This window comes from Lonchura striata, chromosome 9 (genome assembly GCF_046129695.1).
Source record: "Lonchura striata isolate bLonStr1 chromosome 9, bLonStr1.mat, whole genome shotgun sequence".
Classification (NCBI taxonomy): domain Eukaryota; kingdom Metazoa; phylum Chordata; class Aves; order Passeriformes; family Estrildidae; genus Lonchura; species Lonchura striata.
In genome coordinates, this window is record NC_134611.1 from 10,693,519 (window position 1) to 10,713,336 (window position 19,818).

Sequence of the window (19,818 nt, forward strand, 5' to 3'; positions counted from 1 at the left end):
CTAAACTATCTTGATCCACATGCTCAAATCCCAGGAGAACTGACTTAGCCCTCCACCTTTCCCAGATAAAGTGTTCTTTTATCACATATGTGTGTATACCTTTCTGATGGGAACTTAAAAATGAAGGTTATTTCCTGAAAAGAATTTCAAAGTCTCAATTTTGTAATAGCAAGGGTTTACTCATGGCCTTGGGTAACATCTCTTTTTCCATTCTGCACCCAGGTGGCTGGCACTGACTTTCCTTCCCTTTCCCAGTCCAACGCAGGGCAGAAGTGCATGCTGGCAGCCAAACCCTTGTCAGCCTGCCTGGCTGAGAGGGACAATGAAAGAGCAAGGATGTGCACCTGAGAGAGCTCTAACCTTGGTGATCCCCGGCTTTTACAAGCCCAGGAGTGCTTGTGGAACAGTGGAAAAGCAAGGTAGCATTCCATATCCTGGAGGCACAAGTTGTTCACCTTCCCTACAGCACAGCTGTCGTTTGCAGCCCGGGTTCCTTTGGGCCGACAGTGTCTGTGTGTAATTACACAATATTGATACACCTCTGTGAGAACAAACTGTGAGGAACAAACAGTTCAAAATATCTATAAAACATAGAATTAAAAAAAATATTTTCAGGTGTGAAATTAGATGGTGCTTTGCCTGCATAGGCACAAATTGATCCAAGTTTTGTGATGATAGTGTCACTGGTTTCATATCAGTTATCTCAGCATAACTTTCTGATTATTTCTGAAATCATGCACAGAATGAGGGGAGATTGTTTGACCTTTCCAGACTTGCTGCATTTTAATTTTTCCTTTGCTTAGAAATAATACAGAAAAAAACCCAGCAGGTAATATTATTTTTGTATAAAGCTCTCTAATTATACTAGCCATGTGCAGAATACATTAAAGATACTGTCCTGACACAAAAAAATGTACAGTGTGCTTTTAGATATTACATAACTAATGAGAGCAATAAATGCTGGGAGAACGAATGGATCAAGGTTACAATAATAAGATTATAGGATTCCTCCACTATGTGTGCATAGTTTAAAATTCACTTCAATTTTGCTATCTCAGTCTGGCCTTTGGTTTTCATTTTGGCTTTTTCTTTCTTTGTCAGATTTAATTCTATCTCTGAATCCACCAGACCTGGCTAAAAACTTTGACCAGACTTTTGATTTTCTTTTTTTCCTTCTTTTTAAAATTGTGTTGTGCCTGCTCTGCTTGCACAGCCACCGTTGATGGCTGTGTGTTTGCATCAGAACCATTTTTATGGCCTTTTCTCTGACAGTAGTCACAGTTGAAATATACTTGAATGCTTGCGCTACTTTATTCTACGTGGGGAAGGGGATACAAAAAAAGAGTAATTCTGTGATTTCTACACAATTACACCTAGATTCTTAAATAGCCACCTTGAAGACCCACATCATGCACCATGCATGTGGCATGTGAAACGGATGCAAAACTCGTGCTAATACTCCCATCTTCTCCTCATGCAGCCTTAACAGTCACAAATGATTTGTGAAAAATCAATAATGCTCCTTACTGGCTTTTTTGTAATGCATAAGAAAGGGCATTTTTTTGCCAATTTTTTAAACACTGAAAATATCAGGATTGTAAAATTGGATTTTTACTGATTTTCTTTGGGGTTTCGACAGACATGTATTGACAGCAACCACTTCTAGCTGAATCAGAAGTATTGAATGTATAACACAAATCATTCGATCTTCAACATATTTGAATTATCCTTATGTTAAAAAAGATGTGATCAGGAATCTTTTTTCCTTTCAACTCTTTGCTCTTGCGTTATAATTCTTTCTTATGTTCTTTAATCACCACAGCTTTGCAGGCTGCAAACGAAAGATAAACAAACAATGGAATATCTAATGTTTCAAATTCAAGCACAGATAGAAAAAAGCATACTCCTCAAGTCCTTATAGATTATAAATAAGTAGAGAAATGGCACAAATCTGTATTTAGAAAAATAATTTATTTCTCAATATTTGTAATGAAGGGAGTTGTCAGTCACATTAATTTTTATGTAAATTTACCTAAGCTGATGAATCATAACTGAAATATTGTCTAATCTTCCTGGTTTTGGCCAGCATTTCCATTTCTATTTCGATTGCCTCAATTTATTTTTGTTTGCTTATATAATGAGTTTTAAGGGCCCATCCCTGGACCCATAATGAGCAGAGTGAAAAGAGGGGCTGCTTCCAGGCACTGCCAGTCCCACACAAGCAGTGGCTGCCCAACACATCAGACCAGTCCCCATGACAGACACTCAGCTTGGCACACAGCTGACTATTCATTATCATTCCTTCGGTAGACATCACAGCAGAGGAGATTTTTAGGGAGGGATTTGAAGGAGGAAAATTAAGTGAGTGGGAGTGCAAAGCAGCAGCGAGGGAAAGCATGAAGGTGCTGGTTTGAAAATGTAACAAGTAGAGAGTTATTACTGAATGAAATGTGTGGGGGGAAGCCGTTGGTTTCTCCATAGGCTATTAAAAGATGGTGGGGTGGGAATAAGCTGCAAAGAGCCACAGAAATGAGGCAGCTTTTGCTGCCAAAACACAGAAGGGGGAGGGGAGATGTGCTGGAACAAGGAATAGGGCTGAAGCAGCAAATGTGAGGATAACCAGGGCACCAGTGTCTTGCAAAAGTGTTCTGTTATTCTTTATTATTTTGTAATGTCCAAACTGTTAGGGCCAAAGCCCTCTTTGTACTAATGACAACCCCAACATGTTCTCAGGTGCTCTAAAAATGCACAAATAAAAATATGCAACTGCTTCTCCTGAAAACCATTTCCCTCATTCTTTAGCCCTGATTCGAATGACACCATTCAGTTGTCTATTTCCAAAAGAACTTTCTATATGAACTTTCCAGTTCTCGTTTGTCAAATTATCTTACTGTTTTTGGAAAGACTGCATATCATCTATATTTAACACCACTTCAGCTTGGTGAGGTGACTATAACATAGCATTAAACTCAGACTAAAAAAATGAGTGTGGCATTTCTAGGTTTTTCAAGTGTGTTAACTCAGAAGAGATAATTTGAATGGAAAAAGTGCTTTCCCCAAATGTCTCTGATTTCAATAGAACTTCTTGCAGGTATTTCAGTTGAGTTAATCGGCTGGCAATTAGATGCAAAAGGCCTTTGGATTAGTATTTGTGGTCACCATAGAAGCGAGTCTCAGAGAAATATGAATAAAGAGGTCACCCGAAGAAGAGATATGGAAAGTCTCTCCACAGGCACTTAATTCTTAGAAATTTACAGATGAAAAATGCTATATGGATAATAATAGATAGAAATGAAATATGGATGAGAGGACACTAAAGCTGGAATAGCAAGTAGAACAAAGGGAATAAGGGGATGTGGGGACATGGTAAGAAACCAGACTAGAGCTGCAAAGTTGGACAGAGCTGTTTAAGACCTAAAAAAGAAAAAAAAAGAAATATCAAATAAAGGAATGAAGAGATCAGTACTGTGAGAAATTATTTGAAGGAGAGTTGGGATGGGACATGGCTATCAGGAAACATAAAAGAAAGAAGAGAAAGATCAGAGAGTATATGTGGCATATTCTGAAAAGGGAAGTCCCAGGATCATTTACGCAGCAATAGAGGAGGAAGAGCAGAAGGCCTGGGTGATTTGCTGGCCTGGAGCAAGGCTGTAAGGGAAAGAATGTGTCTGTGGGGGTGTGTGTGCTTAGTGTAGCTCACTGTCAGCATCGAGACAAATCCACCTTTTTAGTATGCAAGTGACCATCTATAGTTTATAAAGACTGCAAAGGGGGAAGTCTAGAAAATATTTTTGCAGAGCTTGGATCTGTATGGCCTTCAACATTCTTCTGTGAAAGGGTGTATCTTCCAAGCCCATCACAAAGCCTCCTTGGTACACCACTTCAGACAGGTATGTCATCATGGAACAGGAATGTGGCTGAAGTAACATTCAATTAGCTTATATAATACTAAAGTAAGATACTGAGAGGGAAAAGGAATAGATAAAGGAAAGAGGCCTAAGTGCCACTGAAAAAGAAAGGAAACAGTAAAGGAAGTGAAACCACAAAAATAGATGCTGCAAAAATAACCAGAGAACTATGAACTGAAAGAAGAATGAACAAGGCTGAAAAAAGGAGCAGGCTTTCTCTTTCCCAGGGAGAAAGAAAGCAAGTGACCCACAGAAAAATCTAAGTATGTAGAACCTATAGGTATAATCCACCTGAGTGTCATTAAGAGGAGCTGAACTGGAGCAGAAAAGACACATACTAGATAGGAAGACGAAGAGGTAAAGTGATGTTTAAATAACAGAACTTAGATGGAGAAAGATACAACTTTACATGCCTTATCTTTCAATCTTGGTTTTTTTTTCTCTGTCTAGTCACTGGTCACTAGGAAGTGGTTACATTAATTTAATAAAATCTAAGGAAGCAAACACCTGAGCGTGTGCATAACCACAAACAGTCCTGCCTCTTTCCATTACTTAGCATTACTGGTGTACTCCCTGTTTCACAGTTTTAGCAACCACCTGGTTCGGGGTGCATTCAGCCCCACGTCTGCCGGTGTAAGCACATAAACATCAGTCTCGGTGCTTGTGCTTGTAACCCTGCGCTCGTCCTGTGGTCCGAGAGGCTGGAGCTGTCTGCACAGAGGATGCACAATGGAGCTTGCGCCTCAGCACTAGTGAGACACGCATGATCACACCCAGCCTGCCGGGTCCCCCGGGACTCACACACATAATTAGCCCCTGTACACCAGAGCCTTCATCGCCGTGTTTGCCACATGGTGAGTGTCACCCAGCGGGCCCGCGAACACGCGCACACAGAAGCCCTCCCGTCCCCAGCACTGCATTTGCCATATGGTCAGGCTCACCTGCTGGGGCTGGGGCAAGGAGACAGACGGGCAACACTCACACACATAATGAAGCTCCCCACTGGGCTGCCTTAAGAAATTAAAAAAAGAAATGAAATAAAAGTTGACATAACTGCCACATGACCAGACTCACCTGCTGAGCCTTGGGGCAGGGTGGGGCTGTCACGCACACATGCACTGGCCACCTCTGCCGTGCTGCAGCTCAGTGCATGAGGCCGGAATCGGGAGGGATGCGCTCGCTTCCCCTGGGGCCACAGAGACCCTCAACCCACACCGGCCCCTCTGCCCCACGCTGCCCTGAGCTGTGTGGAGGGGGACACGTAACATCATGACATCGGGCAGTAGGAAGATTTCTTCACAAAAAGCGTGATTAGACGTGGGAATGCACAGCATAGGCAGGCGATAGAGTCGCCGTCTCTGAAGATGTTACAGGACTGGACGTGGCACTTGGTGCCATGGTCTAGTTGGCATAGTGGTGCTTGGTCTTAGATTGGACTCGATGATCTCAGAGGTCTTTTCCAACCTAACCGATAATCTGTGATAACAAGCCTCGCCTCCTCAGCGCCCTGTGCGCACCTCAAGCCCACACCGACTCCCACGGGCAGGCAGGAGTCCCGGGAGGAGCTCCGGTACTGGCACAGCTCCGTCCTCCGGGGCGCAGTGACGGCAGCTGCCGAGGTGGCGGACAGCCACCAGGGAGCGGAAAACGAACCCCCTTTCCGCGACCGAGCACCGCCGGTAAACAGCGGCCGCGGGAGGCGGGCCGGGGCGGGCCGGGGCGGGGCGGAGGGAGCCGTGCTGCGTGAGGGGCGGGCGGCCGGCGCTGCTCCCTCACGCCCCGCCCGCCATCACCGCGGCGGCCGCCGGGCTGGGCGAGGATGGAAGCGGACGCTGCTTCCTGCTCAGGCTGTTCCCGGGCAGGCGGTCCCGGGAAGGGCTCTCCCCGGGCAGGATGAGCCCGGGCAGGCTGTCCCCGGGCAGGCTGTCCCCGGGCAGGCTGTCCCCGGGGAGGGCCGTCAGCCCCGCCGCCATGTCGGGGAGCGCGGGGCTCCCCCATGGCGGTGACGCGCGTTGCCATGGCGACGGCCGGGCGGCGTTGGGGGGGTGGCGGGATGACAACAAATATGGCGGAGAGGAGCAGGACGGCAGAGACGGGTCAGTGCCAGCCGCAGTCGCCTGGGCGGGGGGAGAGGGGGAGTCCCCCTTCTCCAGGGGCTTCTGGCGGTAGAGGGGGCCTGGCTCGCAGCGGAGTGCGGAGACGGAGCCCTTCTCCTGGGGGAGACGGGGGGGAGCACTTCTGGCCGGGGGCAGTGAGGTGATGAAGGAGCCGCGGAAGGGGCTCCTGTCCGAGGAGCTGTGACGAAGGGCAAAGCCCCTTCCCTTGGGGAATGAGGAGAGTCTTCCCAGGGACAAGGTGGTCGTGGGGAAAGCTCTTTCAGGCAGGTAGAGAGGGAAGAATCCCCCTCATTCCAGGCCTGCCTGAGCGGGACTGACCCGCTGTGGCGTGGAAGGTGTGAGGGCCAGAGGCCGGCTCACCCGGCCGGCGCTGCGGGGCCGAGCCCCGGTGGGGCAGAGGAGAAGGCTGATGGTGGGGCAGCCCGCAGCCTGCTCCGTCCCCCCGCAGCCTGCTCCGTCCTCCCGCAGCCTGCTCCGTCCTCCCGCAGCCTGCTCCGTCCTCCCGCAGCCTGCTCCATCCTCCCGCAGCCTGCTCCATCCTCCCGCACCCTGCTCCGTCCCCCCGCAGCCTGCTCCGTCCTCCCGCGCAGGGGCAAAGGTGGCGGTAGCGAAGAGCAGAGCAAACCGGCGGTGCAGAGGAGCTCCCCTTAACACAAGAAACGACCTCCTGCGTGAATTAGCGTGAAAAAATAATACATGAAGACACAGGTCTGGGATTGAAACTGCAGCAAAAGGCTGGTAGCTTGCGGGTTGACCTGCAGGTGCTGCTTGACCTGTCTGGGAGGTGTAAAGTACCCGGAGGCTGCAGAGAGAGCGAGCGAGCAGCACCCCTGACAGCTCCCATCCCTTACACTGAGGATTACTTTAAGGAAGGTCCCGGATGTTATTCTTCCTATTCAGGACGTATTAACAATGGCTTTAACTGTGTATGTGAGATAAGTTTGACTGTGCAAGTGAAGTTTTGTGTCTCATAAATGGTAAGGACCCTCTAGGTACAGGGGTCTTTCCTGTTGTGACAAAATCCAATTAAGGTCTTTTCCAATCCACGTGAAAGCTCTCAAAATATTACAAATATTACAAAAATTAGAGATACTAACATTTGGAAGATGGAACAAAGGTGACAGTATCCCTGAATATTTAATCTCCCGCAGTACCATACATAAATTATCTGGGTTCCTAAACCAGGAGTTCATTTTCCCAGCCTGCTGTGTTAGCTGCTGCACCTCCGCTTTTCAGCCTCAGAAGTGGCTCCAAATAAATATGCAATACCCATAGAACCTATCTTGGATTTTTAGTCCATTTAAGGTGAAAAAAAGGGATAAGTATGTAAAATTCTGTTGTGTTCTAGGAGATGATACCACATACATCTAAATGGATTGTCCATATGGTTCTTGAGCTCCCTGTGTTCAGCCATGCTGTTGATGAACCCATGGAAAAACACTGTGAAGTTTATTGTGTGTTGAACTTGTCCATGAGGCAGGTGATTATTTTAATCCTTTGCACTCTGCACCACTGCTCACACAGGTGGTCAGCTCTGCCTGAGCTCTGAATTGGGGAACAGATCCCTGGTGGCCATTGGACTTTGTCAGCTTTCCTGCCTACCCCCTGTACCTGTGCCCTTGTCAGTAACTTCAACATGGAATGTAACTTTCATACCATTTCCATATTAACTTACATTGTGTTCTCTGCTGGATTGCTTAAACCTGCAGTGTCACAGTACTTATTTTTTTGATTTTAGTCTTGCCCAGAACTTTTCCCACTTCTGACCTTTGCAGCTGATTAATCAATGATTTTCTCATTAGTGTTATGTTCCAGCTTGTGCCGAATTCATGTTTAAGTTGCATGTCCTGGTCCATGTCTGCTTGAGTTACACAATGCTTGTCTGGCCACTTTGCAAGTTTAATTTGCAGGTCCTTCTGTTTTGGAGGAACCAGATAAGGAATTAAAAATGCAAAGAATCACAAAGATAGGGAAAAGACCCAAAACTCTCAGAGAAAAAGAAGCAAGCTTGCGATCTTGGCTCACTTTTAAGAAAGGTCATGGAAACTAGGCTGTGAGAAAAAAAGGTGGGGTGTTTTGGATTTTTTCTGACTGTCAGCTGACACTAAGTTGACAGGCAGGTTCTTTCCATGGCAAATCCCTCAAAGAATCTCTTTTTTCCTTCCATTTACTGCTGGGTGACACTGACACTGTTGTTTAACACATAACTGGGGAATGTTCCTGCTGCATCCTCGCTGCTTAGTGTGTCTTCATCATGTGTGAGATCTTGAGCAGTCTTTAGGAGATACAGGAAGGTAGCTCTGGAACCTGCATTTTACACAAATGCAAGGAGAATAAAGCCATTACAGAAGGACTGAACATTGTTCAAACAATATAAATCAATTTAGCCAGTATAAGAGTATGAGGATGTTATACTTGCTGGATTATTTTTTTAACTGCAACATCTTGTTTTTAGTCAAGGATCAGAAAACACAAGTAATAACTCATCTCTCATCTTCTTATCTTGAAATACTGGTAGTTATTTGCAATTTTTGCATAAGGAAACTGTATTACAGAGAAATTGAAGGTAACTTATTCATGGTTGATAGCAGCACAGATTTCTGTGATGGACCATTTTTTTACTGATTTAATTCAGAATCCAGGTTTGACAAGAGTCAATGTCAGAAAAAATACAGTGTGCACTTAGAAATAAGGGATTATAAAAGTTAGGTTTCTTCCAAAAGGTTATCTGACAGTGAATTATGCACATCTAGGATGCTTATGACCCCTCAAAACTCTTAGATTTGAAAATACACTGTGTCAAGACATTTTGTAAATTAACTATACTTTATGGAAAATACATCTTTTTCTAAATCAAGAATTTTTTTTCAGTTTTATTAGTATCTCTTTCTATTATAGGGAGGTAAATATCTTAATCTGTTTTATTCTTACTCTTCCCCGATATGCAAACATTTTCATATTCTATTCCTTTTCCCAATAGAAGATTTTTGTTTCTGTTTTTTTGCAAATTTTTAACCTTTTAAATTTTTTTTAATTGAGGAGGGGGATTAGGACACACAGAATTGCACAAAGCATTTCAGAAGAGGGCTTTCCATCAGCTTTTTGTCTACAGTTAGGCTCAGCATTGTTCTCTACATCATAGTTTCAGTGCTATTTCAAGTAAAATTGAGACTTAATATGGAAGGTAGATTATCTCACACCTCTCTAGTACAGAGTTCATATTCTGCTGCTATCCTCACTGGACTAGGCAAACATCTGCTCTAATCCATTAAAATAGTTTCTGTGTTCTGATGTTTGGTTAGAGTGCTGCAAATCAGCTCACTTTACTCTGAATTAATAATTTTACCATTGTAGTTGGCTCCTCAGTCCTACCTGCTTTCTTGAAATTGTTTAGATCAGCTTTTTGCAGTAAACTCTGAATTTGTATGCCTCCTGTTTAGTTTTCCAGACTGAAACCTTCATGTCTCAAACTAGGAATCCAACTTAAAAGCAACGTAAATCTTCACAAATTAAGCATGCAGGAGGATGAAAATGATTGAGTCTAATTAGTTACTCTCAGGAGCTTCTTGCTTTGACTTCCAGTTGTTCTGCTCAGCTGACCTTGCTGTCATAAACCTATGGAAGATACAGGATACAGGAAAACCACCAGTTAAGTTTCATCAAAACCAGATGAATGTTATTTTTCCAGTTCTGCAGCAAAGAGGACATTCTAGCTTCTCTAAGGGAGGTTTAGGAGTAGGTCATTGTGAGTACAGAATGCCTGTATTTGTTGAAGTGTTTGACCCATGAACCAGATGAAAGTGTTTTCCAGTTTAGAATTTCACTAGTTATCTCATTCTCCCCAGGTTTCTGTTCAAGGCATCTGTATTACCTTCAGAGGACTTGTATCTGGAACCTGAATGATCAAAGGGTGCAGGTTATCTCTGAGTTCTGTAATAGTTTTCTATCTGAGGCAACTGCATATTAGCCTGGATTGACAGTTCTAATATGTGTTATTCCACAATTGCTAGTCATTTGGTGGATATTAGTATTTCTGGTATTTCATTGTGTCATCATCGCTGAAATCATACTGAAAGCAAGAAAAGGCATTTACTCACAGTACTGAACAGGATATAAATAAATGTCTTTAGACCAGAAATCCTGGATGTGGAGTTTTAAATGTTTATTTACATGTCACAGTCGGTACCTTGCAGAGTGGTGTTGAGTCACATTTCATGTTAAGAATGGTTGGAATTTACAAAGTGTTCACAGCGGTGCTGTGACCTGGCTTCAGGGAAGAAATCTGCAAACCTCTGTTGAATGTTCAAGCCCCACCCAAAGTTTGTGTAGTAATTAGTGTTCCTAAAACACTTGGTGTTCAGCTTATTATTTCAGAGATCTGCACATGAAGGGGCCAGTAGAACAGCTGTGTAAATTCTGCAGTGTTTTCTAATTGATTTCAATAGGATTATGCTGAGCTGGAGTATTTTGAAGATATCTTTTCATTATTCTTTCCAAAAAAATATTCTTAAAAAAATATTTAATCACATATGGTATGGCAACATTCTAGTATCAGAACATATCTACTTTCTTTTCAGTGGCCTTAATTATTAAATAAAAAGCCAAACTAAATAAGAAAATAATTTATTTGTCTTTAAAGACAGGCTTTTTTGATAACTAATTCACCAGCTTTATCATGAGGAAATTTAAAATAGGAGAGATCAGCTAATTACTTTAATAATATTTCTTAATCTTAGTCATTAAAATAACACTGTACATCAGTGGTACTTCTGATTCTCCAGGTAAACTGAATTTCTTCAATTGAGCTAACTTTTCTTAAATGATTTCTGAATTTTAAAGTATACAAACAACAGAGTTTATTTTGTAATATACATGACTAACCTGTGAATATAGCAGAATTCCAGTGTTTGGGTAAAGACATTGCAGCCTTGGTGCTGAAAGGGATCTGCCCACCGTATCCTCCTATCAGCACAAGGAGGCTTCAAATGTCATTGGAAAACTGTGTGGGGACTGGGCCCAGCCTTGCAGATGTTCACACAGCAGAAAGAGCTGTTTGCAGTTGTTTATAAAATGATGCAGCATAGATTTGTAAACAAATCTGAAATGGGAATCTTTATTTTGTTCAATAAAGACATTTGCCAGAACTTACTGAATGGGTTGGTACATTTCAGCCAGAGCAGTTGGAAGTCCAGGGGAAATTAGAATAAGGTTTCTTAGTAAATCTGAGACTCTTTGTAAGACTATTAACTATTTCAGTTTTGACTGCATAAGTTGAATTGTGTGTTGAAGTTCTGTACAGCAACTAGTTGCTGCAGAAAGGTACTATAGTGATCATTAGACTCTGTTGCCAGTAGGCTGCTATTCAAGTAATTTCCAACATTTTTCAGTTATCCAGTGGAAAAAAAGATCCCCATTAGAAAAATTCATTGAAGAAGACCTACTAATATGTATTTGGTACTTAAAGCTTTGATAATATTTTTGTTACGTAATTTGCCATATAAGGAGACTTGAGAAATACTAATGAAGGCTTTATACAACCAGAATATATAATTTCAGAAAAAGAAAGAAACAGGAATGTGTTGGGTGTTCCAGTTGCCATTTTTGAATGGTTTACCATTTCCTAGCCATATTTCATACATTTTTTTTCTTTGACGAATAATCAAAGCTTTGAAAAGTTACTTACCTCAAGCCTCTCAACGTTTTTTCTTTCAGTGAAGTTCAAAGCACCCTATTAATTACTAGCACTTGTGAGAGGAGGCTTTTGAATTTGTAAAAAGTAAAATGAGACATATTGAGAATTTTAATAGGTTTTATACTGAAATTTGTAAAACAGAAGTTTCTGCAAGTTTCTTTAGCGTGGCTGTTACTGCTTTTAGTAGGCAAAAGTCTCATGCAAAAGATCAGATCAACCTCAGAATGCATTTATGTGGCCTACATAACTTTTCTGGTTTTGGAAGTGGAGCTATATAGATTTAATGCTGAATAAAATAGGTTTTTATGGTCATGTCCTTGTGTTACAATGGAACCAGCTTGATCTCCACATGGGGCCACTACCAGGACTGGGACGCTGAGATCTGCAGCACCAGCCCACCCTCCAGGTGGGACACCTGACACGACAGCTGTCAGCTGCCATAGGAGAGATGAACAACTTCTCTACGCTGGGAAATTTTCCTTCCTTCTCTTCCTCTTCCTCCACAACACCTGCTTAGGGACAGAAGGAAGTGACTGAATGGTCGTCGTTACCTTCTATTAAGCTTTTTAATGAGGATGTCTGATAACCTGGTAACAGAAAGCAGCAGCCCTGGATACAGGAGGTGCTGGAGGACACGGAGGGGAGTTTGTGCAGCTGTTTCCTGCTGATGGCACCGAGATGCAGCCATGCTGCTTTGCTTGCAGCATTGCTGCTGATGCAGAGCAGCTCCAGCACAGCCACCTGGGTGTGTGCATTGGGCTACATAACTTTTGTTTCTGGAGGATTGTCGTGCTGCCCTTTTCCAGAATGATGGGAATCTATAGAAGCCAGCTTAGATTTCTCAAGTGATCCCCCATGGTAGTTGGCATGCAGACCCTTGATGCAGAATTGCCATGTTTAGATTGCGCTGTACCTGAGATAATGAGTTTTTCTGGGCTCAAGCTGTGTCTGCCATTAATCTATAATAGAGGTAAACCAATTTACAATTAATTGAACTTGGTTATGGGTACACATTGATGTATCCCATATCCCAGCTTCCTTGTCACATTGTCCCCACATTTAATTTTCTTGACTTTGCCAGAGAAGCCAAGCCTGCCATTTAAGAAGTGCTGTATTTGTTAACTTTGGATTTTTACATAAGTTTCTTGAAGTAACTTTAAAATTTGTATGTTGAAATGATTTGGAAAACTGCTCTACCAAAATAATAATGATTTCCATTTCATTTTGTCACCGACTCTCAAATTCGGGATGTGGACTTCAGTATTAAATCTGGGACTCTCGTCTTGCAAATGTTTGGCAATGAATTTGATGTATTTCTGTATAGTAAATGCTTTTTGTGATTGGTTCTATTTTAGGATAAGTAATGTATAAAGGTTAGAGACTAAAATTTACATATTCTGATACATATATTTTCTAATATACATATGTATCCCTATTCTCTCAGTATGGTAAACTAGCTGATTTCATAGTTTCATTATGTCAAAAATTGAGCATAGAAAAGGGGATGGAGGAAAAAGTAGTTGTCTTAAATTATTATTATTAGATGAATAAGCTCTCTAATGATTCAATTTACCTAATTCACAGAGCTATTTATTTAGCAGTGAATCTCACAATCATGAGTGAAAACTGGCAAGATTTTCCTTTTACATTTTATTTCATAAGCACCTTGAAAAATGTGTTGAATTTCAATCTCCACTAAAGCAAGTGGAACATCAGTTCCCGTGAATCACCAGAGCAGAGCAGCAGGAATCCATTGCAAAGGGAGCCCGTTTGGATTCATTGCAGCTCTGCTGATGTGTTTTCATTTGCAATAAGCAACAGAGGCACTTTGCCATTACAGACAACTTCAGTGCTGGGAAGCCTGGCAAGTGACTATCAGGTTTTCATGCATATAAAATACAGATGAGGTAGTATGGTGTGTTTGATTAATGAAAAATTCCTCAAATAACCTATACAAATCCAAAAGCAGCAGCATTATTTCATGGGACCTGTCCATGTGAAATAGGATTGTGAGATAAACTTGGCTCTGTACTACTTACCTACACCCAAAGCCTGTGGTGCTCCAGAACAGCAGATGTTTTGTAACTAGGCACAATACCACTATATCTGTTGGTTATTTTATTTCTGAGTGGTACAAATAAACAGTAATTTGATCTCAGAGCTTTCTCTGTGTAAGCCTTCTTGCAGGTGGAATTTTCGGCTTGTGTTCTGAATATCTGAAATATTTTGTATGCATTTCATATTCCTATAAATATTGTATCAACTTAGTATTTGCTTAGTTAAAAAAACTGCTGAATATGCTGTATTAGTTAGTATTTTTCCCTGTAGTTTTATTCCTGTTATGTTGCTGATGCAAGACAGTTAATAGATGGTTTGTTTTTGCTGACATTTTTCTATGTTAGAAAATGGGAATTCTGAAAGAGTATTTAATATTTTTTTGCTATACAGTGCTTTGTGGATAAAATAAAACTGCAATGATCTAATTGTTTGAAATGAAATACTAGATTATGTTATTAAATAAAGGGAATGTGAGTGGGCAATGTTTCAATCAAAAAAATTCTCAATAGTTTAAAGTACTACTTTTTGGAATGGACTTTTGGAAAGTAGGGAGAAATGCTGTTCTAAACGAAGTTAAAGGAGTTTGTTTAAATGAGTAATTATAACTATGGAAGTAATTAATAGTGTAATTGATTTCAGCAACCTGGGGGAACAATTATTTCAGAAGTAGTACTAAAATCCCCAAATTATTTTAAATATGCAATAGTGAAGAAGAGTGTAACTCAAAAGTGAAGAAACTGTGGCTGAAACTACTGCTGGCTTAAGTTAACTGCTAGAAGCATCCTTACATCCCTAAACAACAGGTGAATAGGAAGCAAGAGCCAAGGAAAATAGCAGTTTAACCCAAAGAAGAATACAAGGATTGTGTGTAATAACCAGGATGGAAATTGTCTGTGAGCTGAGGTTGCCCAGGTTTCAGTTACTGCACTCAGGATGGAAGCCCAAGCAGCTTCAGTGTCCACCTTTCTTCCAGTCACTTGGGAAAGAGAGATGGTGCTGTGCAAAGCTGCTGATGTGTTTCCCCACAGGATTTTGTGCCTGCCCTGGAGCCCTCATGGAAGGCCCAGTTTCCCATGGATAAAGATTCATTACCACCGTAATGATGTTAGTGGTTGAGTCAGAAATTGAATTGAAGTCTCCTGGACACTTGAATTAATGATAATCAAATAATTTTTCTGAAAATTTGGGCAGGTGCATCTGCAAGAAATGTACAGTAGTATTTTTTAGGTATGAAAAAAAATTTAAATAGCTGTTAATAGTGGTTTTGGTGTAGTGCCACATCTGACCTATGCTGAGGATCACCAGGCTGATTGCTTGTGAAGAATAGCTGAGAATGAGATAAAAGCCCTATCCAAATTACAAAGCACAGCTGTATTCCCTCAGTGCTAACCCTGGAATAATGTCCATGATCCAGCTTGCTAGCTCAGCACCACAGCCATGCTATCTCCCTTTGGCCTTCCTGGGATTCAGCAGGTAACCTCATGCTTCCACACTAGGGCATAGACATCTCTTTAAATATAAATTTGGAAATTTCCTGTTCAATCAGCAGACATAGTAAGGCATGAAAGGTGTTTGGAATTTGGCATGAGCAGGCTAATTTTAATAAACAGAAAAAGTGCTGTTTATATGTTTCATACTTGACTTTGCTGATATTCTTGAAAGACTTCCATAGTACTTTATACTTGGTATTTTTATGAGATGTCATTTGTGGACAAACATTTTAAATGTGATAGTCAGGGCTGAGGAGTCTGAAAACTAGGACAAGAAATAAAGCCTTGGCCTTTTTCAAAAGCTGAAATCAACTTACTTCTCTGTTATATCAAGAATATTTATTACCTATTGAGTCTTTTTCAGTTTCCCAACTGCGAATCAGTTAATCCCCAAGAAAGGAGACACACAAAGTTGTTAACTTGGAGAGATTAAATTTTGTTAAGCATTAAAGGCTATATAATATTGGGTCAGGGTCACTGCATTGGTTGCTACATCTAAGATGGTTTATTTACATTTAATTTGGCTCAATGTGAGTTATCTCTAGTTTAGAAATTTATTTTGTCATAACTTCTTCCAGTTATGGTGTCAAGTTTAAGCAAGATAACATGCTTTTGTTAAATCAGTGCCTAACACCCAGGGCAGCTGAAACATGGGTATATACATATTATCCAGGAGTATATATGGATTTTATCCAGGAGTATATATGGATTTATACACAATGTATATCCATGAATCTCTCCTTCCACTTCTTCTATGCTCCCTCACATATAACACAAACCCAGATATATAAAAGCTGATTTGTTTCAGTATTAAATAGCATGGGAAATATTTACAGCATTTTAGGATGGCACCAGCAAATACTAGTGAGTTACTTCAACCACTACCATATTTTTCCAGTTTTGTGAGTAATATCAGGTTTTGCCCTTACCTGAAATTTCCTCCACTACAATTCCAAACCCTGCAATTGCCTGCCTGCTTGACTCAGTATTTTTTTTGCAGGTCACACACCCTCCTTGTCTTTGGGAAATGAGTTGCATACAAATTTCAGAAAGATATGGGATGCTATGGAAGTTTCACTTTTTGAAGTTCTGTGGTACCACACAAGGGATTGGTTTTAGCTCTTCAGTTCTTTTCCTGCCTCAGAACTCCTAGACACAGATTTTCCCCTGGAATGGTAGGAACATCCCCCAATTTTTTTTTTTCTTGACCCAGAACTTGAATTCCTGTGTACTTTTTGACTGGTTTCAGCATCTCCTCTCATGCAGACCTATTTCACATGCAGACCTATTTCTCTGAGACCTAATCCCTTATTTCCCAGAAAAGGTGGCCTTGCTGGTACTTTTTTGCGGATGCAACTCTGAGGACTAGTTTAAGTCAATAGCTGTTATCTTTTTTCTCTGCTAGCTGGGGTTGCATATTATTTACTATAATTTTGTTTACTGTTTATATGTTTTATGCTTTTATTTGATGTGGTTTTTTTTACTTAAGTATTGCTACTATAGCAACTGTTGGATCATGTGATACCTTTGATGTTATCAAGATACCAAATATTTGTTAAAAATACATCTATGTATCATGAAATTCACTGATCCTTACAATGTTTTAAAATAAACATCTTTTTAGTTAACGTATTTAATAAAACTGTATTTTCCATTCTTTTTTATTATTCATTTGTGGTAGAATTTTAGTTTAGAGCTTCTAAGTGCAGTAGAAAGAGTAATGGATTTTTTTTCCTGCTTGCTGAGTTCAAAGCATTAATTACGTTTTAAAATTTTCATTAGAAAAATCTGCTCATACCTTCTTGCACACTTTGGATTTCACTAAAGTGATACAAAAAATTTCATTGCCATTTGTCTTTAACTGCAAGGTATATCCTTGGGGATAGCCCACACTGAGATAATAAATGAGTAGTCTTGAAGTAAAGTTTTTAGGCTGAAGATTGGAAACAAATATCACATATGAAATAAGTGCACTCCACACAAGCTGACTTTTCTTCTTTTTCTGTAAACTCATAAGACAATGCCAGCCCCTGGGAGTGAGGAGTCATTGTGCAGAGCAGTATTTGTCTGCCAAATATCTCCAGCTGAATATTTCTCACTAGATTTTGGACAGGAGCTATAATTGACCTTGGATGGATAGTTGAATCTCTGCATGGATCTGGTCCTTTTGAAAGGACCATGTAGTGGAGATTTCTCATCACCTTTTCACACTTGACCAGCCTGGTGGTCAATGCTTTGTTTTGGGCTAAGCACCTCATCTGCCTTTTTGTCCCTACTTGCCCTGGGCTTTTTGCACAGTATGTTGCAGGCAAAGTCCTCTTTGTGGTACCACTGAGCCTTTCATAGGCACCCCACATGTCACCAGCTTTACTGATCATTTTGCTTTGTATCTTTGCATATAAGAACAAGATTTTCCACCCTGAGCTTTGACTCAGACACCTATTCCACACCTTTTGCTAGAGTAAAGGAGTCTGGCTATGTGCATCTAGAGAGGCATGAGGTATTTAGATCTACTTATGCTTCTAACCCAAAATAAAAATTAATGGTGGATTAGCTAAGGAGTCATGTTAGGAAATATGAAAGGTAATATTGTCTGGTAGTCTTTGAAGAAAGAGTAACTTGTGCAATAAATGAAAGACCCAAATCATAAATTTTGTTTTCTTCCTATTATGCAACCAACCACAAGCTTTTTCAAATCCCTGGCAGTAAGATGGCAGTTTATTTCTCCTGACTACTTACAGAACCTGTGAATCTGTACAAATCTCAGAATTTGCATGATAATCTCCACTAAACTACAGTTCATCTTTCCTTGTTTTCTTGAATATGAATATCATCTCACAGTTTGGAGACAGGCTTGACAAGCAGTCTGTTGGTCAAACCATAGGAGAAAAGTAATTGAAGAGACAATTGCTGCGAAGCTGCTCTATCTCAAATTTGGTTTTTGAATGACAACACAATGTTACTATTTTTTAGAACTAGTCCAAGCCATATGACAATGCCTTCTTGTGGTAACCAATGTTTTCCCTGCTGGACTTTTGAAATAGGTAATGGTGACAGAATGGGCACAGTACTCCAATGTGAGGCAGCAGGTGTGGTTGCTACCATGCCGAGTATTGTCTCAAACCCTGGGATTTGTAGTCTGAATACATTTTTTCCTCTTTCTTTTCAGATCACAGTGCCTGTGATTTAAGTACATTTCATATTGACAGCACTCTGCAGTATGTTTAGATTCTCCAGGTCATGCCCAAGCCTTGCTTCGGGATACATGGCTGTGAAGATCAAAATGACAGTTGTGTTTTCTTCTTTTTCTTAGCATTTTTAAGTCCATGGAGCTGGAATTCCAAGTTCCTGACTGCTGCTGCCTGTAGGATTTTTAGAATGGCTACAGAGCATTCAGAAGTCATAGCAGAAATAGCTTGTCTTCCTGAATGTCAGTGTTTCTGAAGCCCAGGGACAATGGTATAAAAGCTTTTCTTAAAAAAAAAAAAGTCAAAGAATAAGAGAACATAATCAGCTATTGAGACTATAGACCTGTACTAAATGCTATCATTTAAAAGAATTTTGCTAAAATGACATTGTTTTTAGGTTTGTGGAGCAGACTGTTATTGGCATAACTTCCATAAGTGCTTCTTAGCCAAAGTGTGAGTTGAGCAGTGTTCATCTGGAGACTTGGAATGTTTTGGAATTAATAGGAATTGGTGTTGGTCATCTGAATTAATATTTTTTTGTTGCAAACTGTACTGAGAGTTCAGATTCATTTCTTTGTGTGGGTTTCTATTAACAGTATGGCTCAAGACTGGTGGAGCTTTTCTGGGATACCTGGAAATTTTTCCTGGCCCCTGGATGATAGGGATCTGGCTATTAGATCTTTATACCATAGGTTTACAGCAGCAAAATGTATTCTAATTTTATTATAAAATAAGGATCTCATAAGAGAATGCAGGGTATCTTGATTATATTTGTAATTACAGAAAGACTTCTACAAAGTTTCCTTGCAGTTGTAAGTTTTTGTGTTACCTCACCTTTCTAATTGGTTGTCATTGTTAGGCAGTGTGATAAGAAGAAAGATGCTGGTTTTCCAGGAAAATTCCTGCTATATTTTTCCATGTCTGTTTTAATGTAGCTGTGCTCTCCTGACTAATGTAGCATGAGGGTAGCTGCTGGCTGGTTACTCCATGGGTTTTCTTGTTTGGCACTTCTGGAAGCTGGGCTCATCGTTTACCCAATTCAAGAAGTTACTTTCTAAAGAGGTACCTTCCTCTTGAAACCACAGTGTTTAAAGAAAACATAGTTAAATTTGCATGATGTTTATTGTAGCAAATGCTGATTGAATATTTTCCTAAAAACAAAACAAAACAAAAAAAACCCAAAACAACCAACCAAACAAAAAAACCAAAAAAAAAAAAAAAAAAAAAGGAAAAGTTGTCTTTACCCTTTGAATTTAAGAAGGGCAAAGAAACTCTGGAAATTTCCAAACTCTCCCTCCCACAAATCCCCATCTCCTGGAACTGATTCTATTCATTTTCACTAGTTTGATGTGAAATATATCCACA

The 19,818-nt window shown here is 40.7% G+C and overlaps 1 protein-coding gene across 2 annotated transcripts in view; it reads left to right on the forward strand.

Moving 5' to 3' along the window:
* Positions 1-5,755: 5,755 nt before the first annotated feature.
* The window catches only part of LOC110469882 (BEN domain-containing protein 5), an 876,525-nt gene continuing 862,462 nt past the window's right edge, over positions 5,756-19,818 (forward strand). The window contains exon 1 of one of the 2 annotated variants that reach the window (XM_077785357.1): positions 5,756-6,004. In XM_077785357.1, coding sequence (XP_077641483.1) covers positions 5,905-6,004 — 100 coding nt within the window. In that variant the 5' untranslated portion in view covers positions 5,756-5,904. The remainder of the gene's footprint in view (positions 6,005-19,818) is intronic. The other variant, XM_021529103.3, reaches the window with a different exon arrangement.